The following is a 24,423-nucleotide window of genomic DNA, read 5'->3' on the forward strand; positions in this document are numbered from 1 at the left end:
TTTTCTGTTAAAACTTTTATTGTTACGTGTACCTTCCTTGACATCAGAAATGTACATTTTGAAATAGTAATCAAAGGAACCAAGCTTCGAGCGGAGATCAAAAGAATAAGGATAAAGAGTGGGCAAGGAAAACAGACACACAAAGCAAATAACATGAAATAACAAAAAATACACGCACAAAGAAACTAAAGCCTATACAAAAGTCAGCGTAGTTACGGTAAGCTCTGGCAAAACGTACAAGTTGCGATATGAAAACTTCATACAGCGGTGTTGAAGAGATGTTGTCACAGATGCAAGACAGGTTAACATTACGGAATGAGAAGTCATCGTGTTTGTTTTATTGTTTTGTCATGAGTTTTTCTTTGGCATCGATCTCAAAGTGTAAGTCAATATATAAGGCTGACTTCGTAATGGGTGTAATGTCCTTCATCCTAACTTCTTTGGGGGTGGATGCGATGCATAAAATCCCCGAAATTCGGATTGTATAAAGATAATACGTAATCAATATAGAAACTAAGATCAAAGGGTCTAGCTGAGCTTGTTTTTTTTTGTTATGTTTTGTTTTTGATTTGTTTGTTTTTCTCTGGAGTTAATGTATTGTGGTATACAAAATCTCTTCCAAGTACAATGTCGATTTCTTCGACAGGAGCATTTTTACAAGATAGAAGAATTGCATTGAAACTAGTGACTGATGTGATCGCAAAAATACAATCATATCGCTATTCAACATGAGCGATGTAGAAACTAAAATTTTTAAAAAGTACATTTAGGACCACCAATACACTACCTTTTTTATAAATGCAATATTCCGAATGTAAACAGTTGAGGGATTTTGTTCTGTATTTTCACTCAGGCCATTAATATACTACCTATTTTCTGAGTAGGATAATTTGTATTGATTTAGATTTGAGAAGGAGATAAATCATTTTTTCTGTCATGACAGGATATTGTTTCATCATGTATTTTTTCGACATCCATTTTGGTCATTTAAAACATGACGGACATGGACATTGCGTGTACGGACGTAGCAGTAGTTTTTTTTATAAGGTCAGGGATGTACCATTGGTCATGATAAAGTTCTGTAACGGAAACGTCTTTCCGGGGTAACTGATTCTGTGCAAATCACTTTTTATGAATGTTACCAGGAACATAATCGTTCGCTCTATTGACTTAAGTCTTTTCTACGTTCGCTTTTTTTTTGTTTTTGTTTCATTGTTTTATTTATTTTTGTGTTATTACTTCAAATTTGTTTATCTTAAAGCTAAAAACGCCGAGTTAACTGAAATTGCATCTAACAGGCTATTTAATGAGATTATTTATAAATACATTTTGTTTCATTCATTTTCTTTAAATAGTTTTCTTTAAAAGTACATAAACAAATTGTAGTTCAATTTCCAACTTTTTATGAAACACAACTGGATATAAACAAATCTTTAAAAGATGTATGTGTATAACATTATACATTTGCCTGAAAACATAATTAAAGATGGTTGCTGCTCTGTAAAAAAAAATAACTACGATTTCAAATTTCATACTACAATAAAGGAAAAATATAATGTGAAATTGGTCAGTGTACGTTTTTTTTCGCTGAAAATATTTGAAATTGTGGCTGGAAAAGTATTTCAATTTTTTCTATGGATTTTGTTTTGGCATGTTTTTATCTATGAAGACCCCGGAATACAATAAAGACTTCGTAAAAACTTCTCAAATAATATTTTAAGGTATATTTAATGAACTATGAAAAGAAAAGTGGGGGTCACTAGGCAAAAGATATTAATGCTGTGAATTCAGTAAAACGAGAGGAGTCCGAAAATCTGACAAAAATGGCTGAACATGAACAGCGTACATGTTTAAAAGACCTCGATTTAAACATTTCATGAAATAAATCATGTGAAACAAATAGCTGGATGGAAACGATCATAAGACGACATGGTAAAAAATCTAGATAGGCATGACACCAAAGAACACAAAGAAGATAATCTTTTGACTCCACTAAAAATTACATAAACGGACTCTATGCTGGCTTTTTTCATACGAAAGAAAAGTGAAAGTGTTCTATACTTTTATATCTTTGATGTTAATTAATCACAGATTACTGAATTTCCTGCTACTTTAGCAATTAATGTCACGTAAACAGAAGATTGATTTAGATAAATTCAATTATAACATATCTTTGTAACTAGACTGTCGCAGTATCTTTGTTTCAGTGCTATTGGTTTTCCGGTCACAACATACTTGTATACCATTTGAAATTTCTGTGTCTAATATTTCTTCTAACTGCATAAGTTGTCGTTTATTCTCTTCGTTTTGCTCATTTGATTCTTCTTTAATAGGTCCATGTTGGAATGATCCAAAGTTTCTTCTATTGTCGATTAACATGTGTCGTCTTGAGCCTTGTATATTACACATACTACGTCTGAAAGTGCTTTGGCGCCTAAAGATAAAACTGTCTTTAGTCGAAGAGCTGTTTGTCCTGCGGATCATAGTTTTTAAACATGTGCAGCACGGAAACCACATGTAAAACAATGTGAATAAATCAGCCTGAAATATGAATTATTTAAAAGCTTTAGGTATAGAACATACATTTACCTAGTTCTATTGACAAGAATATAATACAAACTAAACCTTTTTTACATTACCACACTAATATGTTACAGATACCTTTGCACGGTCAAAATATCGATACATTTATAATATGATAGAAAATCAAGGACGAGTGGAGAATTAAAAAAAACGTATATATTTACTTCAAACTTAGAAATAAAATGCGGTATTAACCATTTTCTCAAGACATTGTTCCTTTGAAGATAGATTTAGAAAATATGTGATATACGAACTGAGTTATTAATGTCAAAACAAAAACGTTGACCTTTCAGGCATTTTTTGTAGAGTGGTCCAAATTTTCCAGCCTAGATGCTTCGAAATTTATGTGAGTAAACTGTACAATGTATTGATATTTACGTAGCATACATTATGTAATTTAGACAGGAGGTGATTCATGCATATAAAAAAACAAGGAATTTACTTTTTTTTCTTATTTAGAAGCAGTTGCAGACCACATAACTAGTATTCGGTTGTTGCACTTTTGAGATAAAAATTATAAAGATTGTGTACAAAAAGGCACTTTGCAAGAGTTATCGTTCTTAGTCTAATTTTAATTTATTTAATTTAGATGGGTAATGTATGATACTTAAGAACATAAAAATCTGGATTTTCTGTGTTCTAATTTTAATTAATTTCTTATTGGTCCGTAGATTTGTCTCAAAAGTTTGAAATCTTCGCAAACCTTTAGATAATAATAGTACTAAGTTATAATATGATGACTTTGTAAGGATTGGAAACTTTTTTTTTTCGAAATGCGGAACTTAATAGTTAGTAGAGGTGTGCATTGGAAACAAACCTCAAGCAATAGATAAACCTTCAAAGTCCATTTGGATTTTAATGCTTCTCAATAATTTGGTTTGCAATCACTTTCATTTATTCGTAAACAAATCGTATATTCAAGGTGAGAGGAAGACACGCATATGAAAAAAAGTATATTGAAGAAGGGAAAAGTTTATATCATTAGCGACGAATCACGAATTTTAAATTACAATTACAGACGTCCAAACCGAACCTTTTGGGACTGTAATATTTGTATGATTTCGGCAGGTATTCAGTATTTACAGGTTCACATTGCATTAGTACTGACATGAAGGGACTTCAGTAGGAATCTTTTAAAGACAGGTTTCCGGTTTATTCAGGGTTTAGTTTAGACTGGTTTCCGGTTTATTCAGGGTTAGGTGTAGACTGTATAATGTTATACGTCTAATGTGAAATGTGAAATAAAAGTAGAACCGATAACTAAAACGATTTAGAGGTTGTCTAAACATATCATGCAGTTATAAACTAATCGGAAAGAAATTACGTCAGTTTTTGTAGAAAAATATCTATTAGGATGCTACATTAGATCTCATTAAGATATCTATCTGATCGCTAAGAAAGATATAAATAAAATCCGTACATAGTATTTCAAAATTACGGTAATAAACTGCTTTTTTATTGAAACAAAATTAACTTGTATATGCCATAATCTTTCCATTTGAAATAATACTTGATTATTGCATTTATTTCATTTGCTTTTTATTGTTCAATTATCAATTTTCAGCTGTTCTGCTGTAAATTGGTTGTTATATTATTACATGTTTATCACTGTTTTCTTCATTAGATGAGGCAGTTGTTTATTAAGTCGTATTTATGACTTATTCCTATTTAATGATGTTGTTGCTGCAGGTTGTATAAAGTGATGTACAAATCAATCGTGCATTCAGTCAATTGTTTACATTATATTTAATTTTCATCTTATATTTATCTAGGCTATATATATGAGCAACGATTTACATTTATTAAAAAATTAATGTTTATTTATCATAAAATATATCAATAAAATAAGAAAAGAAACCAAAATGAAATGATACCAAAAAAGATAAATACGTCAAAAAAGTTCACCTTGAAGGCCATAATTCTTATAGAAAAATGATAATAAAGCCCATGGTGGCGTGTGGTTTAGAGAAGAGAGTACTGCTATCACGTCGTGAGCACCTGTCTAACTAGTGTTCAGATCAGGTTTTTGAATGAGTAATCAAGAGAAACAAAGTTACAGCGGCAATCAAAAGAATGTAATCCACTGACAAAGACCAGACATACACAACGGAGAACATGAAGTAACATAAAATCATAAATACAAAGTGACAAAAGCAAATGAGCAACTGGGAGCATGGACCAGGTGCCCCGGCAGGGTAATCTTCCTCCGCTTTTCTAGAAACACTCGCCGAGTTGCTCATAAAAAGTCAAGTCCTGGGTAGACAAACGTTGAAAGGAAACCTATGACACGTTGAATAAATCAGTTTTCATGGCGCAGATGGATACACCATAACAATCCTCGAGTTCATGATGACGACTATAAAACTTCTGTAGTGATGACTTCAATCTTGTGCAACATAACCCTGTTCCAGAAGCCTATTTGTTAGATTCTAGCGTGATACAAAAAGTCTGCGTAGAGTCGGCAAGCTCTGGTATAACGTATGAGTTGTGATAAGAACACTCCATACGCAGGTACTGAAGGGATGTTGCTACAGATGAAAGGAAGGTGGACAATTCTGAATGAAAAATCATCACGTTAGTCGTAACGTTTGGTCAATAATTTTTCTTTACCATCGATTTCTAATCTTAGTGTAGGTCAAGATACGACGCTGATTTTACAGTGTCTGTAGTATCCTTTATCTCTAGTTCTTCGGGGTAGAATCGATGCATCAAATCCCCGAAATTAGGATTGATGAAAGAATGAATGATGAAAAAGTTCCACTTTTTTTTCCCTCTGTTTAATTATTCTATAGTTTGCTTGTGTTTTGAATTGTTTTTTATCTCCTGTCTTTAAGCATGATCTCTGTTGTGTTTTGTCCTTTGATCCCCCTATTTTACACACTTCTTAGAACTGCTCCTCTATTCCAGCAAAAAAAATGTTTTATTTGCCGTAAATTTTCCCTTCCATTTGTCTTTCAATTAACATAATTTTGTTTATCTTTGTACTCTACAATCTACACTGAATCCAACTATATTTCAGCTGACTGTACTCATTCAATTGTATTTATCAGGATGTCTAGTCGCCATACATTTCCCTTCCCATATCGTCAAATTGATTCACAAAACCATCCTATCGGTAAGTCTGTAGATAAACATGCAGTTTACGAAGTCCAACGCACAGGCAGACGTTCACCTGTCTCCTCTCATACCATTGCGATTTTCGAACGTCAGACGCTGTTTGGAGCTCGGTAATTCATAAAAAAGGTTGAACTCGGTTATATATGATGACTGTGTTATTTTTCCTTGGGAACAAGAACTGGATCTTTATCGTACTAATCGATTGATGATAACATTACTTCACATTCTGTGGTCTTACAATTCAGATAATACGAACTGATTATGTTGCAGACAACATTTATTACTCAGATGAATTCAAGTGATAATTAATTAAAAAATTATCTGTGATGCAATGAAGATACACATATATTTGATTGGTATTACTGATAAGAAGGGTATTGGGTGTATTTGCCTTTTAACGCCCTCTTTCAAACATTTTCGAAGTCAACAAAACGTTCCGGAAAATGTATTTACATGTACTCAAATTCGAAGGAAATCAGGATTGAAAAAAAAATGAAGACAGAGACAAATAAAAAGGGTCGATAACGACAACCTACGGAAAACACATTTGAGATGTCTGGTAAAAATTGTCAAATAGCGCTCATTTCATATTCAGTTATTTTAAAATAGCTTCAAATCTGCGTCTTCATAAGGATTGTTAAAGGAAAGTTATAATGACACCATAAAAACGTAATTTGGTACGAAATGTACACCTTATTGTAAATGAAAAGTTGTCGATTAGAAGTGAAATATCATCGCGTATTATGTTTTAAGTTTTTGTTCTCCTTATTTAATGAGTTTTGTTTTAGGAGTAAGATTGCGATCTCATGTCTACTTTTGAGCTGCAAACAAACAATAACGAATATTCTTGTTGCATAATGGCAGAATTGAAAATTGTTAAGACATAGCATTGACAGGCAAAATTATGGTAAATTAATCATGTTCTAGTTTATAAATAGTTTAACATTATCGTTCTGGTTATGTTTTTTTTCTTGAAAAAAATCTGTTCATTTAGAAACATTGTGAAATCCAACGGAACGCCTAAAATGCGTTTTCACAACTGTCATGAAATAATTCATGCAAAAAAGTATTAAAAGTCAAAATTTTATCCGTTGATAATGTTCAAGTTAGAAAATATTTTTATTACAAATATTTTGCTAATACGAAGGCATGTAATTTTATGAAAAGACTGCTAAAGTGAAAAAACGCCATAAAATGTGTTTGAAAAGCAAGAAAATAAAAAGAATCACTTGATTGATCTTATTTTAAAATTGAACTCACCCTAAAATTATCGTTAGTAAAGCTGTAAATAATTGGATTTGCAAAGCTGTTTGACATAGCCAACCAATGAACACCGAGGTAGATTCCTAACATCAATTTTTCGTCGGCCGATTCTTTCTCATAGTTAAGAACTTCCGGTTGGAAATCTATAACTAAAGTAAACACGTGCAATGGAAGCCAACAAAGACCAAACATTGTTACCACGATCACCAACATTTTCACAACCTACAAGAAATAAAGGAAGTTTTTAGTTAAAATTTAATGAAAATTGTGCGTGTATGTGAATAGTGCATTTGTTATGACGCATTGTGATGACGTGTTTGTGATATTACCACCATTCCACAGACCATAATGAGAAAGTAGAAGTGCGAATGTCAAATGAATGACGAACATAAAACTTCAAAATTAAGTTTTATGACACATATTTTTTAATGTTGTGACTTTTCTATAGTGATGCGAGACACTCAATAATTGTAAGGGATTTTTTTTTCTAACGGATGAATTTCGTATTGTATGCTTTATCTTCAAGACGCATATCATACTCAACAAACAACCACTGAAAACTAATTCATCATTTTGATTGCTGCTGTTCCTATCTCATTTCAACTTTACTTTATACCAATATCATACAATTTGTCAAAGTCTATTCCGGACCAATAAATCACTTTTCATTTGTTAAAATTGATTTTTTTATTTAAAAAATGACACAATTAGCCTTGGGTATTTTAAATATTAAAAATCTCGATTTTTAGCCAATTCAAGAATGAGACCATTTTTAAATGCATGTGAAGGAAAAAGGGTGTTTTTGGTTGACTTTTAATTCTTCGTGAAATATAAGTGCTTAATTGCCTAATCTGTAGAATAAATCAAACCTGATAAAGGATTTCTACATAAATGTTTTGTCAAATTTAGTACAAAAGTTGATGTTTTAACTCATAAGTTTTATTGAATATTGCAAGCAAAATGTTGATAAAAACACAAAACCTTAATTTTATACTGATCAACCGCATATCATACAATGAAATTGTTTAAACTTTATAAATTACAGGCTTTACAACTACAAAATGAATGAATGATTGGATGAGAAAAAAGGTATATGCCCTACATCATCAGTTTATTCAAATAAAAAAAATAGTACCAGATTGTTCCAAATCTAAAATTGCTACCTTGAGTCAATAGTATATTAGAGGGAGTAATCAAGGGAACCAATGTTAAAACAGTAATCAAAATAATGTAATTCAGGGACAAAGACCAGACATGGAAAACAGACATACACAACGAAGAACATGAAGTAACTAAAATCATACATACAAAGTAACAACAGCAAATGAGCAACTCGGACTCCACTAAAATCTGGGAGCATGGATCAGGTGCACCGGTAGGGTAACCGTCCTTTTCTAGAAACACCCGCCGAGTTGCCCATAAAATATTACTGTTGATTAGGACAAAGGTTGGCTCATACATGAATTGATTTTTATTTAACTTTGAAATGATTTTTTTTTAAGTTTTGATCGGAAAAGTGAAAGATGCCGATATAGAAAGAGAAATACATTATCTACAGAAACATACACATTTTATGGGGTTCAGTTATATTTGGATGTATTATTGGGCGTTCAAGGACAATAACTTTTATAAGGAGTTCCAGAACAAAAACCGCAGCAACAACAAAAAATGTCATATTAATTATTCAAACTTCAGTTACACATATCAGGATTTGGCATTCATCTTTGACCTAATTGAAACTTATGTAAAGCACTCTGGTCTGAAGAACTAAAGAATGTCACATTAATGTTTCTCTAATATTGTTGGAAATTAAATTGAATGTGGCAACTTTATCATATGTAAACATGGTTTTCACTGAATAAGTATACTATTTAGAATTTCCAACAAATCACCACCCAAATCTTGTTATAATTCACTGAGTGGATTCAGATCTCCCTTTCCACTTTGTGGACAGAAAGTTTAAGTTGTACCAATGAGAAACATACTGATCATCATACAGTGCATAATTACATGATAAAGTGTACTTAGTTTTTGTTATTACAAATGTGTATAAATACAAGCATTGCCAGTAATATAAAATATATAAAATAGTAATCTAATGAACCAAGGTTAATAGTTTCTCCCATTCAGATAGTGAATATTGTTAACCACCTAATGGTTATTAAATTCCTGAAAGATACTTTTTGCAATTTTACATTGCCCATTTTTATTTGCACCATGAAAAGTGGTGAATTCAACGGGTCATAGTTTTCCTTTCTACGTTTGTCTACCCCGGACTTGACCTTTATGAGCAACTCGGTGGGTGTTTCTAGAAAAGCAGAGGACGCTTACCCTACCTGTGCACCTGGTCCATGCTCCCACTTTTTAGTGAAGTCCGAGTTGCTCATTTGCTTTTGTTACTTTGTATGTATGATTTTAGTTACTTTATGTTCTTTGTTGTGTATGTCTGTTTTCCATATCTGGTTTTTGTCCCTGGATTACATTCTTTTGATTACTGCTATAACACTGGTTCCCTTGATTACTCTTCTACAGATTTCTCGAGAGAAGCTGATTCATCTTCAGTTTTATTTTGATTTTAACTACTGCTCCATTCTCAATGGTAACATTTTGATTTTTCGCGTGCTCTAGGCTTGCATGTCGAAAATACAAATTTTACTATTTAAAGTGAAGAAAAAAAACTTCAAACCATTCATTACTGAAGCATACATGAAAACGTCAGTGTTAAGTGAGCCATCGAAGAAAATAATGTTTTAAGAAACAGAAATGATAGTCAATTGACGACAACGAATGCTAAAAATGATCTCGTTATATTTAGACAAAAAAAACTCTTTAAAATTCTCTTTTATCTTGCAATGATATGAACTTTTCATATCATATTCTTATATTGTTATTAAATGGCTACAATGTTGAATAAAGTTTCCATCGAATGACAAAAGATCGTAATTGGTGTGATTTTTCATGAATATTTTAATATCTTGTAGTTTAGAAATAAGATTCCTGTGAAGAACTAACAAAAGTTGACGAATGATTTAACAAAATAAAAAGACATATATAACGGGCAGAATGCAATAACAAGTTTATTTATATATGGATATGGTTACATATCAAGCAAATGATTATGCAATATAAATGTTATACGAAATATAATTAATGTTTTGGCTTAGAAGTATACTCAACAGAAATGGTAATCAAACCGGCTTTGGTACTCTGATCGTAACTGCAAATTGAACACTATGAAGACTCACAAAAATCGCTAATCAAAGCACTTTACTCACAAAAATACCAATACATTTGGATACAGGAAGTTGGATTATAAGTCTTAAGTATAGGATCCAGGGTATAAGACCATTCTTTTCATGACCGTAATAGATAAAGCAATATGCACTTGTAACTAAGTTTTTTTAGAGTTAGGATACCGGATGAAGATCGGCAAAATTGTAACATCGTCTCATTTAAAAATTAAATGTAAAGAAAAGATCTGATTTCCGAAAATAACGTTATTTTATGGTAGGGCTTAAAAAAACAAGACCTTTAAAACAATCATTTGATTGTCTTTCTTTGGAAACATAATCTGGTTTCAGCTTCATAGTTTGTATTAGATTTCTAGAAAAAAAAATTAAACAGTATAAGGGAAAAAATGAGATAGGTACATATAGACACGCCGACAACTAAGTAATGGATACTTTTGTTTTTGGTGGTTGGGGGGAGGGACTAAGTTAATCAGCTTACTTTTAGCTAAGACTCATTTTGAGGCCTTACAAGAACACGCATATTTACAAAGTTCAGTAAGTATATACATTTTCGATTCGATGTTGATTATTTCTCGCCGTCTTCATTTAAGTTATGCTTTTTGACCGGTTCTAACAAATATAAATCATATCGTATGCCTGGACATTAAATTAGTTACGACTGAACAGCTATCTAATTACTAAAATGAGGCGTTAAATTAGAGAATACCTATACCTTCCTTCGGATGTCTTTTGCAAATCACATGGATGGTAGAAATGATAAGAACACGTGAGTTGTTGGCTATTATAAGGAGGTAGACCTAGGGTAAGGAACACAACTCGTTTTATATCAATCTCATGTAAGCTTCAAAGCGACGTGGACTAATTTCATTCTGATTCAAAGGAAAGCTTGAAAGGCTTTGGTGAAATTGAATATGATACAAATATATCACTGATTTCAAGAGTTATGCCCCTTACTCTAGGTCTGTCTCCTTAATTGTACACAAAGCGTCTGGTATATACAAAAAGGGTACAGTGACCACATAATTTGAGTATAAGATCATATATCATAAAACCAAAACCAATTTTTTTAATTGAAAAGGAATTAAAAGGGAGACAATGTACGAAGGATTAAATTACCGGCACATGAAAAATGCCCAATCGTTTTCATAAATCCGCTTTAATGCATCTATTTTGAGTTCTTTTGAATATATAAGATTGAGCCACTAATTTATATGTTCGTCACATATAAATTAAATACCAATCAGGAAACCCCAGTAATAACACCAATGACATAACACCGTGGGTCGGTTGGTTAGAAACTCAACATTCATTTGTAGTTTTACATCATATTCAATATCTCTTTTATCAAGTCTTTAGTATCATAATTAATATGAATATTTTGAATGACTTATTCCGACTTCTTTTTTACGAGACTAATCAGGATTTTAGACAATTCCTAAACAACATCAAATTGTTCATGTGTTAGCATACGCCGAGTTTTAAGTATAGTATATTTTTGAAAGTACAATAATAGCGTATATGTCGACAAAAAGTATAATTATTACCGCTCTTTTTTCTTATTAACTCGCGCTCGGGTTATACCATTCAACTTGATTTAAAAAGTATTGAGTTAAACGCATATGAAGTACGAGACTTCAAATAAATGATGACAATACTGAAATATTTATGTCCTTGATTTACCCGAATGCACTTATAGTGTAATTTTTACATTTTTGCGCGCGTCTTCATGGCTTTGGTTATTGATCTGAGATTTTAAAATGAAGCGATATGAAAAGTCGGCGCCTGATATAAAACTTTTCATTTCTCAACTGACATACCTTTATTTTCGATCGCCATTGTAAATAATCCCGGAATTGGTCCCTATTTCCTGGCGAAGTCCTTTTCCACAAAATAAAAACAACAACGGCGTAAGTAATTGCAATTACGACCAATGGGATCACATATGTTAATATCAAAATGAAGACTGTATAAATACGTCTAGATAATTTTGTTGGCCACATTTCGTTGCAGATCAGGGCACCGGTGTCTGAATTTACCGCTCTTGCAACAACTAATTGCACTGAAGAAAGTAAAATTGAAACTGTCCATATTGCAACAATGACGTACTTATATCTTTGTATAGTGAATCTGTGTTTCAAAGGGTATGCAACAACCAAAAATCGGTCAATCCCAATTGCGACATTCGTATATACACTTGCAGCCACAGACAACATCATGATACAAAGCACTATTGGACAAAGAGGCGCCGAAAAAATCCAGTCATGAAAAATTGCATCCGCGAAAGTAAATGGCATACAAAAAACAGCCATGAGCAAATCCGCTATTGCTAGATTAATGAGAAAAGGTCGCAAGTCTGTCCTTGACCTTTTACCTTTTCTAAAAACTATAACGACAAAAATGTTGCCCACAATAGAGAGAAATGTTGTCAGTGAATATAATATGACTAATCCTATCAAAGGCTGACTTTCTACTTTAGGAATAGAATTAACTGTGTCATATGTTTCGTTAAATATCCCCATTTCCTTATAGCAAAGCTTATTAATGCATGTTTTACGGAGTGCACCAGATTTAACCAGAATACCTCTTTGCCAGTCAAATTTGAAAATGCAAAAAGTCAAAATACTAATTGACTGTATATCGCCCAATGCAACCAAAAAGTATTGAACGCTTACTTTTCATTGGCAAGTCAATATAAATTCCAATTCTGCAAATTAAATCACAGAAATATTTGTAATTTGTCCTTATCTCCACGGTAAAGAGAACTGATTTTGAATGTATTCTTTCACTTTCTGAGTTTTTACGGTTGTGAGACTATCCTAAAGTATATTATCCTCTGAACTGTTTCCGAATGATCAGAAGTTTATTCATTTTATAAATCTTTATCTCTTTGTGAATATTAAATTTCAAATCTCGTAGGCTGTAATCCATATGTATTAATAATCCGTCAGATAAGTTTCCAAATCCAATCGTAATTTGATTATTTGTCAAGCGTATTTGTGACTCTCTACTATCAGTTTTATTATGGTTTGTCACTTGATTACAGGATCTTAAAGGGGCTTATCCAGAAGTAGATGTTGGACATTCAATTTTAATTTCCTACTTTTTTTCACATGGTCATTTGATTTCAAGGATGCATCAAATTACATGACGAACTCTTGATCAATCAACAGATTAAAAATGACACGCAGGGCGTTTTAAGTTATTTTTGAAATTATTTTACCATCCCTAATTATCTCAGTGACACGATATATGGATCTTATTCGTAGAATCCCTTCTACATCTGTACACGTGCTTCCTACAAGTTAGCTTTACTTACTAGAAAAAGAAGTAATATCAGAATACTGCATGTTTTAATCACATTAACTATACCAATTTTAGTTGTTTTCCTTACGTCACACTTTACAACTTGTTACTAATTGTAAACCATTCATCTAAATGAATTGAATAAAGAGGCAAAAGCTGTATCCCATGAAAGAATAATATGTTTCAATCGTCACAATAGCTAATGGCACAGTGTTCAACATTTCTTCGGGTTTCAAAAATCTAAATAATGCATACGATCACTATGTATAGCCACAATGATGGAAAATGTTCCAACGCATAAATAGTTAAGTAATTATAAAGAACTGAGAAAATCAAAGTCTCTTGCAGTGCTCCTATAAAGCGAACAAAGAGAGAAATGGTTTCTATCGGTTTATTCGCATCCTGTAGTGGAAAATGCATCTGACAGGCAATTAATGTTACAATCATTAAGTAATTCTATCATGATAAGTAAAATGAGAGTTAATATTATATAATAATAAAGCTTTTAGTGAAAGAAAATTAATTTTTCCTCTGTCATATTCCAAGAAGAAAGATTTTCTCAAAGACCAAACCAGATTGAAACTGGAAAGTATGATTCTAGTTTCCCGAAAGATCTACAATTAATTCAATTTCAGATGTAACACACTTTCTGATTGGATAGATAATTTTGTCCAACAATTTATAGATCTAGTTTTGTTATGTGACGGTACGTTATCAACCTTTTTTGGTATTTTGGTACTAGAATTTGATTTTAAAAAGTGACTTTTACTTTTCCCGTCTATTTGAAATAACCTAAATGATCGAGGAGAACACTAGAGGAATACACATTAAAAAGTTAGTCATTTCGTATATGACATAGTAGTAATTGAAAAGATGTTATTATATAGCATCATACATGTGATATCCTATATTATCATCAATAATTATATTTGTGTGTTTTGAACAGATTCGTTTACAAAGCTGGTGTATTCAAACAGTTCTCTTTGGCTTAGTGTATTCGACATGAATTAACTAATACAGTTTCCCTAAAACGTAATGAGCTGGTAGGAATAATTAGTGAACAACTTTCACAATATAACGGATATTCTTCAGCCAACCAGTCCTATTCGCTTTTCAGTTTCAGAACTTTTACAATTGCGCCATATTGAAAAATAATAATTTTTTTCTCTAATTTGTGTTGTGTGCATGCTTCAAGACACTGCTGAACAGGCCAGTTCTTAATACATGTTTTTTAAGTTTGTTATATTAAACATCATAGTTCAGGAATAACATATCACATAAAAGGAAAATCATTACCATAGAAACTTTTAATACAATTCATAACTGGTTTACCAGAAGAGTAAAACATTTCTTTAAACACCATAAGTATGCTAATAATGTTAAAAGAGGAAACAAAGTGGTCGACAGCGGACATCGACGGTATATACAACAATGATTTTAAAGATTCTTAGTACAAATCCTTTTTACTAATGATTCAAAGAGTGAGCTATTTGTAGTATATCGAACTCTCCTACAGCATTGAAAAGGAGTAGATTTCGCCGTCTTGATATGTCAATTCATTACTATTGTGACTTCAATATGAATCTAATTGCAGTTAGGCTGACTTTTTACGGCCTGTATCAACGTACATCGTTGGTCTATCGATGTTACATCTCAAAATGTGCCTTTTGATGTTCCATTAGTGAATACTGTATAGGGATAATATCCACTACTTTCTATAGAATATGTCACAATAAGTGTTCAATAATGAATCGTAAAGCCACTATTTCCCTACTGAGAGAGTTGTTTTTTAATTGTTGTAGTAATTCAGTAATTCACCAGATGATACTATCAAAGTTTGATATTCAGTTGCTATTAATTTTTCGAGAATTATGCACTGACAACACTTAAACTTCCTAGTACAATGTATAATAAACATCTGAATACATAACTTTCACACAAGTTTAAAGAAAGTCGACATTCTTAGTTTCGTGTAAATTTGACCACTAATAAATTACATAACCAATTTAAATGAAGCTTTATAGATAAAGAGAAATAGCAGCAATATATAAATGTTTTAACAAATTGAGCTACGCATAATACAGACTAGACACCAAAAGCAAAACAACGTGCATCTGGTTCGAATTTACAGTTATTTTCAGGTTGTTTGTGTTTGCCATTCTGCATTTCGAAACATTTTTATTCCTATATCTATATGTTGGTTATTCCTGTTAATTGCACTATATATGAGTATTGCTGTCTTTCTCTGTTTTCACAAAAGGATAAGACAAGTTATTCCCACAATATTGTGCATACAAGAATCATCCTTCAGTTTGTACGACGTCGCAATATTAATGATATATCTTTAAAATTTATCTCAAAACATACAACTACACAAATGTAAATATATATCTTCACAACCACCTTTGGTGTTTAAGCACGCGTGCGTCATACTTGATTGTTCTATGATTTGTAAAAGTATATCATCTAGAGTGACTTTCGTTTAGTAATGCAGTATTGGTTAACGTCACATTTAATGTATCATAAAAAGGTGACATTTCACTAATCCTTCGTTTTCCGCGATAAACTTTTGCTCCCATGTTTACTTAACCCTTTCGTCCAGTATGCATGTATTGTTCCACGTTGTCACCTTTCTACCATGCCAAGATACACCATTGCACTTTTTCTTTCTTTTTTCACTTAGATTTCAGGAGTTGTTTTTCATTATTAGTCCATTCATTCATAGTAATACACGTAATAGTACATGTTCAAGGTCATAAAATTTAGTTTTACATTTTATAGCGTAAACAATTGACTATTGACTTCCATGAACTGACTGAACTGGATTTTTTTTTTTTTTAAATATTTCGACCTAAGCGAAGTATAAGAGTGGAAGTTATAGTTTATTCAATTAATTCTCTGATTCTGTTCAAGTTAAGATAAAAAAGAAAAAAAATTAACACGAAACTCTGAACTATCATTGAAAGTTATTGCAGGAAGCGTTCATCGTATTATGACGAGAATTATCGACATTTAAAAGTACACATTGTGATATTCCTGGAATTGAGTCCATTAACGTTGTAATAATGGCATAAAATATTTAACCATTGATGTTAACAATGTCTTCCTTGGTTCTGATTCTAATTGGAATCAATCCCCAAAGACTTGTAATTCATTGTTTGTAATTATAATTTTGTAAATTTTGCAATGTTTTGTATACGACACGATTCATAGAAAATGGAATAGGGTTACAAGGACGATACAATATCTCACTTCACGATATGAATCGTTCACTAAGTTCCAATAATTTAAACTTTCGTTCACACAATGTCCTGAGCGCCTTAAGCTATGGGCAGTGATTAACACGATTGTGAAGATATCCTTTTTGTCTGAATTGGCTGTCTATGTAATTTGTTCAAGGAATCAACAAGTTCAAGACATGCATTCTTTTCTACCAAATAAGAATAAAAAGATATTGAATAGCAAACATATTTATAAACAACGATTTAAAAGTTATCTTGACCAGCTTTCCTTTATTAGCAACTAGCAGCAGAGCGGTTCTGAACAACTCACGCTGCCAGAGCTTCTGGTTTTACTTCCAACTTTACTGGGGTTGGTGCTGTTAATTTTTATTTATGAACTTTTTTTAGCTCTTTTTGTTGTACGAATCATTTGTCATCTTCTTTTTTAATAATCCTGACATAGATTTGTGTACTGGTTATTACAAGTTTTAAACTTCGTTCTTTGTCTGGACTTAGACATGGTTGGGAAAACCAAATAGACCCAAGTTATAATAACACCTTAAAGATTTAAACTGTAAATGATTAAGTGTTATAATGCGTTGTAAGATGCATGCATTATCTGGCAATTCTCTTTAGAATTTTATATAATATCTAACAAAGCAAAATGCAACAAGGCAAGGGTTTCACAAATTCATGCCATTGTGCTTATATTGCTAGATTGTATGAAAGGCAAAATGCTATTTTGAAATTCTGATTGTTGCCACAATTAAGTATAGTTGACTTTGCAGTTAATATCGTATTTAATGGCCTCAATCTATTTGTTTTGGTTAATTTATTGCATTCTCCAACTTGTTGAAATAGTTTTTTCATGACTGTAAGTCACTTCTTCATGATATGTTCCTTTCTGAAGTGGTTAACGAGGTTTCAAAATCGGACTTCGCACAATTTAGCTGTCTCGTTAAACCTCACCGGAAAATCACTGTCGTAAATTTTGTGTTAGTTTTCCTGACCGTAACCATCTTCCCAGCTTTGCTCATCATGTAAGGTGTCTATTTGTGCATTAAACACGCGTCTTCGTCTTGGAAACCAACATTAATCAACCAACTTAGAGAATTCTGAGAAACCTGCCCATGTGAATATATATAGATTTGAATAAGATTGTGATTATCATATATTTTGGGGTCACTTAAATAAACGAAATCCAGTCCAAAGTATAAACAAATCTTAGGAGTCGAATTTATGTGATTTTAAACAATCTTCTTTTAGAGACACCTTAAAATTTTAAAATAGTATATTTATCAGATTTTAGATAATTCTATTTCTACAAGTTGTATAGTGGCATGATTTAACACACTATTTTGTAGGTAAAAATGACATTTTATCAATTTAACCATTTTCCGAATTTGGATTTTATATTCTGTGTAAAAAATAATTAAAAAAAACTATATATATGTTTGAAAATGTCTGAAAGTATTTTGAAGGAAACCATTGTATTTTTGCGTTTAGATTTATAACTTGGAAAATGCAATCCTAGTTGTACCTTCAAACATGCTAGATGGGGGGAAAATCGTGTCTCAGAATTAAAAACACACGACTGGAATTAATAAATTTTGGTATATGTTTTGCACTGAAAAATGATAGCGGAATGCATCATAAGCAGACAGTGTTATTTGAACACCAGTGATAGATTTATTGGACTCTTTCTAGAAAACATATTTCATCTAATGCAATTCATGAAAGTACACATTCAATAAAATACTTTAGTTAACCTATTGGAATGATCTTTTTAGCTGATAAAAAAATTAAATTAACGAAAATTCGTCCACAATTAATTATTCGCAACTCTTCTAGAACCGCTTGTTAGAGTTTGATAAAACTATAACATGATATAATGTTATTATTCACTTTCTAGATTTTTTCCCCTCTGAATGACGTAGGGTTTCCTGATGCAAAACATGGGCTTTGTCTTTGGTTGACCCGGGGTGTCTCTAATCAGTAACTCCTCTAAAGCTGACTGGACTGACAATTTCACACATTCGTATAATGCCATTGCTCACCCATTTTTTGTTTTTCCCATCTCTACAACTTGTTTATATTTCCTATATTTCTGGGGACCATATTTTTGCTCATAATTTTACTAGTTTTGATTTATCATAATTGATATGTTTCGAAGGATCGGCAATGCATAAGTTAAGCATTTCATATTTAGATATCTTGAATGTTCGTAAATTGTCGAGTTAAAAACTGATTAAGGTCAAGTAGATATGAAGTTAAACATATTAAATACTTCTATTGATCGAGCTATGATCGGATATTGATCGAGTTTATGTCGGTTAAATGTAAGAATTATCAGCAACTATTTTTATCGTCCAGAAAATAAGGTAAAAGTTTGATGTTATTTTCAACTTAATTCATGCAAAAAAGTCTTTAATTATGTTTTCATTTTAACAGTATATTAAGAACACGAACATGAATGAGACTTGAAGCGCCATGTGTTATACCCAGATTCTTAAATAAGAAGCCTTTTGAAATGTTCAATATCCTAATAAAAATTATATTGTGTTGTGCAATTTGTTCGTCATTTTCTGTTCATTGAATGTTTCAAGCATCTTCTTTTTTTCAAGTAGTAGTGAACATTGGTTTGTATCAATGGATTGTGAAAATGCAAAATGCAGAATGCCAAATGCCATTTAGAAATACTTTTGGTTTTTCATAAATTAATGATAGTTTCCTTTGTAGTGATATGGCCTTGAACGGAGTTAATTCATAGTGTCCCCTTACTTGTTGAAATATCTTTTTTACCCAAAAGTCACTATTTTATGATAATTGCTTCTTTCTGAATCGAGGATAATGACGTTTCAAAACTGACGTTTGCACAAATAGCTGTCTCGTAAACTCTCAGTGGAAAAATCACTGTTGTAAATTTTGTATCAGTATTCCTGACCGAGACGATCTTCCTGGATTTGTTCATCATGTGAAGTGTCTACTGATGCATCTAACACACGTCTACTCTCTCGAGACTTAACAAACTTATCTTATTGAATTAGTAATGTTTTAGCGATATAAATTTTAAGCTACTTTTTTTTGCTCAAATGACGAGTTCATTTAATGTTGTTTAGTAAGCTTATGAAAATCCAATAAACAGAAACTAAACAAATAAACAAACCTACAGAAACTAAACAAATAACCAAACCTACAGAAACTAAACAGAAACTTAAAACTTATTCCTTTACTTGTAAGACTTATTAGGATAAAATTTGTTTTAGATATATTAAATATACTATTTTGTATGACACTTTTCCAATTCAACTGTTGTTTACATATATTATAAAGCATATTTTTCAAACATCGACTGTGGAGATTCTCAGATATTTCTTAATCTTGAATTGAAGATAATTACGGATTTTGTTTCTTAATTAAAAAAAATTGTTTTCATTTAACAGCCATATATTATCAAAATAATATTTGTATTGAACTCCTTGTAAGAACATCCGTTTACCCAAAAAAATGGTGTAACCAGGGCAACAATACTGCTGGTTTATGAGATTTAACGATTAAGCATAGTTTCTAAACAAATATAATTACAGTACATTTCCAATGCTCATCTTTTCTACACCCAGGACCGGACATCCCTAGCTATTGCTGAAACCATCTTTTGTGACGGCACATTCTATGCATACCCGTATCTATACCACCAACTCGACACAACTTACGCTATGGTAGATGGTTCTATGTACCCGTTAATTTCCGCTTTACTTCCACGGAAAGACCAGGTCATCTACACACGCTTTTTTAGACAGATCAGACACTCCACCAAGATACAGTATTTATTGACTATGAGACAGCAACCAACAACCCAACGCGCACTGTCTTTCCAGGGGCTACTATCAAAGCCTGCTTCTTCCACTTCACACGATGCATTTAGCGAAAGACCCAGAGATGAGGACTTAAAACTTAACACAAGGAGAACGACGAAATCACGAGCTTACACGAAGAGCAACAGTTATATCACTAGTACAACAACACTTGGTTGCAGACGTGTGGCTCAACGCCTTAAAAGAAACTGACAACGTACTAGACATATCATTCACCGAATACTCCACAGGGTTTCTGCTTCTTATGGAACCACTACATGACCGAAGGATCCCGCACCACCAACCACCTTGAAGAATGGCACAAGAAGATTAAGAAGAAAATACATCATGCCCACTCAAACATCTACCAGATCATATAAGTACTACAGGCGTCCCAAGCAGTGACAGAATGTACCATCACCCAGTACGTAGCAGGAGGAATTCACCAACCAAAGAGACGCAGATACAGACAGACATCAGACTACAACAACTGAAAGGCAGATACGAGTAAGGATTCATCAATGTGGTGGACTACGCAGACACATCATCCCATCTCCTTCACCTGGACTACGTGATTTCTTGTTGACATCGTAAATTGATGTTTTAGTTCCTGTAATCTGTATTTTTTGGTGCAATTCATAATAAGTGGTGCTAACTTTGTAATTTCCATTTGATATATACCGCGTCATCTGTTATGAGATGCACAATTAAACTATATGTGCTATTTTCTTCTATTATTTTACATGCATATTTTGCTTAAGCTTAATTGTATTTTATTATTTTTATTGTCTGTGTTTGTTTGATATATTGTTTTTTTTTTGTAATTTAGCTTCTAATGATGTTACAAATATATTTGATTTATGATGAATTAGAGTAATTCAAAACATATTTTTATGTACTATGTTTGCTTGATTTATGCTACATATATATTTCAATGTTACATGTATTGCCAATATATTGTAAAATTTCTGAATGAAGTAAGAATTAAGTATATTAAGGTATGCACTTCTTTTTTCTGTATTACTTTACATCAAAAGAAAGAACGATGTGGCTTCGAATATTGCATTTAAGTACCAGTCTACATAACATTAAGACACTGCAAAAGGTAAAGTAGAGCATGGTGTAGAAAAACCCACCAAACAAATTGACGTTTTGTCAGTCTAAATATGCTATATGTTCACAAGACGATAATTTTTTCTGTATTTAGATCTGCACTTTTGAGAAAATCATACATTATTTTCCACTAAAATCAACCAACTCAAACAAAATCAAGAACGATAAATCCTGCAAAGTGCTAATTTCATGCACAATCTATATAAATTTTATCTCAAAAGCGCAACACCCAAGTGAAAAACTGAGACTGGTTAGGTGGTCTATGAACAAGAAACAAAAGTGAATTTGGTGGGTTTTTGACATGCATGAATCACTTACTGCCTGATTTTTCTAAACACTGCTACTTAAGTATACATGTTTGTAACCTTAAAAATGGAACACTTTACATAGTAAACATATTGTAATTCGCAATGCTCAACAGAATATGTTAGATTTTTTTTAATAAAAGAATTACACGTAACTGTTTCATAGTAAAAAATGTATGAACGGCTTTTATCTAAACACGAATCTCGTGACTGGTCATTATACTCATAAATTTAGGTTAATATTCAAATATATATTTATTATACAATAAATATTATTATAAATTAAGAATTGCGACTAGAATAAGTGAATATTACTTTTTCAGTTTTATTGTTACATTGGTTTATTCTTTGTTAATTTTTGTTTTGTAGTATCCGTGCATTTTCGACTCATGCAAGGAAATTTGTTTTATAATGATAAGGAATGGCTGAAATTATTTTCCTATTTTTTTTAATATTGATGATAAAACGGACACTGTAATGCTAAAAATCACTCACAGACTAATAAGAAATAAACAAATCATACCTACCTTGATTTTTGACCTCCATTGTAAGAAGTCCCTATATTGATCCCTGTTTCCGGGGGCTGTTCTTTTCCATAATAAAAATCCTACAATCGAGTAGGTGATTGTCAGTATAAACAAAGGTACTATGTAGGTGCACAGTAGTAATACAATTGTATAAGCTCGGCGTGAGCGCGGGTCGGGCCAAATTTCTTCACAACGTAAAATTCCTGGCTCATAATAATTTGCCCGACCAACAAAAAATTGAACTGAAGCGAGAATCACCGAATTTAACCATATTGTTATTATGACGTATTTGAACCTTTGCTGAGTAAAACGATGACGTAATGGAAACGTCACAACAAGAAATCTATCGATTCCAATCGCCATGTTCGTAAACACACTTGCAGCTACGGATAAGGTTTGAATAAATAAAACAACGGGACAAAATAATTCTGCAAATATCCATGTTCTAAATATTACATCCGCAAAGGTAAATGGCATGCAAAAGAAAGCCATTAGAAGATCTGCAATGGCGAGGTTGATCAGGAAGGGTCGTAGGTCAGTCCTTGACCTTTTACCTTTTTTAAAAACTATCACAACGAATATGTTTCCAATAAGAGACAGGAACGTTGTTAAAGAATAAAGTATTACTAATCCAATTAATGGACCTTCTTCTAATTTTGGCGTTGAAATATCACTTAAATCGACGCTCTCATTTTTCGTCAAATTATTATCCATTTTGTGAAAATACTTTCTCCATACAAAAATCCCCTTGTTACTGTAATATTGTTTTGATGGAGTAAGTTGTCTGAGAAGTGCATCAACTTTCGATAAATCATATTCTGTCAGCAATATTCATTTTACCTTAATCCAAGAAGCGCCCTGTAGAATATCCAAACTTATAAAATATGGATATGTATTTATGATTGTCATTTATCTAGTCAAAGCAGACGATAAGTACCTCACGTGTTTCTTTCAAAAATTGATCAGAAAAGATTTATGTCTGATAGCATATAATGCCTACTTCATTTGTATTGGATAATTTCAACAATATTCCGACCATTTGAATAATGAGAACCTTATCTGATATAGGCCTGATTAATATAAAGTACCAGTTGATGTCTTACAGTCTGCAATTAAATCCCCCACTTGTACGGTTCTTTCATTAAACAGTCAATTTGTTTCATTTTTCTTTTTTGCATTATTGGATCGTGTTTTTCCTGTCTGCGAGTGTGTCTTTCACATTTCAAACCACGTGTCCTTTTTGACATCCAATGTACTGCAATTTGTCTTCGTTTCTCCTTAATTACACTTTTCCCCTTAAAATCTTTTACAGATAGAGCTATAACGTTTCTAAAGTGCACATGTTGTCACATGATGGGCGGGAGATAAGGCTTTTTACGTCACTATATCTTTTGGTGTCATTAAAGACAAGACGTCCCCCATCAATGGATCAACGCTTCTTGCTCTATCAAAAACAGTTCAGCATATCATCTGAAGTAAACAAAGGTAAAAAAAACCGATTTGATAGTTGATATTAACTGCCTTAATATCAAAGTAACTATTCATGTTTTTGCTTGAAAGAACTACAGTGTTTGAATTGTTATTATTGTTCCTGCCGTTTTATTAAAAAGCTCACGTGATACTTCAATGCTACCATGGAATACCAAGCATGTTAAATTTCCCACAACAAATTAGTAATCACAAGTTCATTTGTTACAATCAGTTACAGAGAAATGATAAATTTAAGTTAATCATTCCTTTTATACAGATGTCCAATATTAATGGTTAGTCCCAAAACGGTTTAAAACCAACTTGTCAATTCCAAATTAATGTTTACTTTACCATTTCCGGTGTCATGTAATTGTTAAGAGGGATTCGGTATTTACAAACGATTCAAATGCATGCGG

At 32.1% G+C, this 24,423-nt stretch overlaps 1 protein-coding gene across 4 annotated transcripts; it reads right to left on the reverse strand.

Annotated features, from left to right (window-relative positions):
- Positions 1-1,386: 1,386 nt before the first annotated feature.
- LOC148619629 (QRFP-like peptide receptor) lies at positions 1,387-24,001 on the reverse strand. 4 transcript variants are annotated; one of them, XM_088579772.1, is made up of 3 exons: positions 22,538-24,001; positions 6,961-7,185; positions 1,387-2,541 (listed from the first exon to the last, which is right to left on the reverse strand). In XM_088579772.1, the coding sequence occupies exons 1-3, from the start codon at positions 23,249-23,251 to the stop codon at positions 2,161-2,163; spliced, it is 1,320 nt and encodes a 439-aa protein (XP_088435898.1). In that variant the 5' UTR covers positions 23,252-24,001; the 3' UTR covers positions 1,387-2,160. The 4 variants fall into 4 exon arrangements, with proteins under 4 accessions (XP_088435898.1, XP_088435899.1, XP_088435900.1 ...); XM_088579773.1 differs by lacking the exon at positions 22,538-24,001 and adding an exon at positions 12,032-14,202; XM_088579774.1 differs by lacking the exon at positions 22,538-24,001 and adding an exon at positions 12,887-14,168.
- Positions 24,002-24,423: the final 422 nt, after the last annotated feature.

Source organism: Perna viridis, chromosome 4 (assembly GCF_037379345.1).
Source record: "Perna viridis isolate PV_CMFRI_1.1 ecotype Kerala chromosome 4, ASM3737934v1, whole genome shotgun sequence".
Taxonomy (NCBI): Eukaryota; Metazoa; Mollusca; class Bivalvia; order Mytilida; family Mytilidae; genus Perna; species Perna viridis.

Excerpts from the sequence above, each read along its gene's own strand:
- LOC148619629 (XM_088579772.1), bottom strand. The coding sequence starts at position 23,251 with ATGGATAATAATTTGACGAAAAATGAGAGCGTCGATTTAAGTGATATT. Across the intron at positions 7,186-22,537 it reads AATGGAGGTCAAAAATCAAG|GTTGTGAAAATGTTGGTGAT; the intron begins GTAGGTATGATT and ends TATTTCTTGTAG. Across the intron at positions 2,542-6,960 it reads TTACTAACGATAATTTTAGG|GCTGATTTATTCACATTGTT; the intron begins GTGAGTTCAATT and ends TTCATATTTCAG.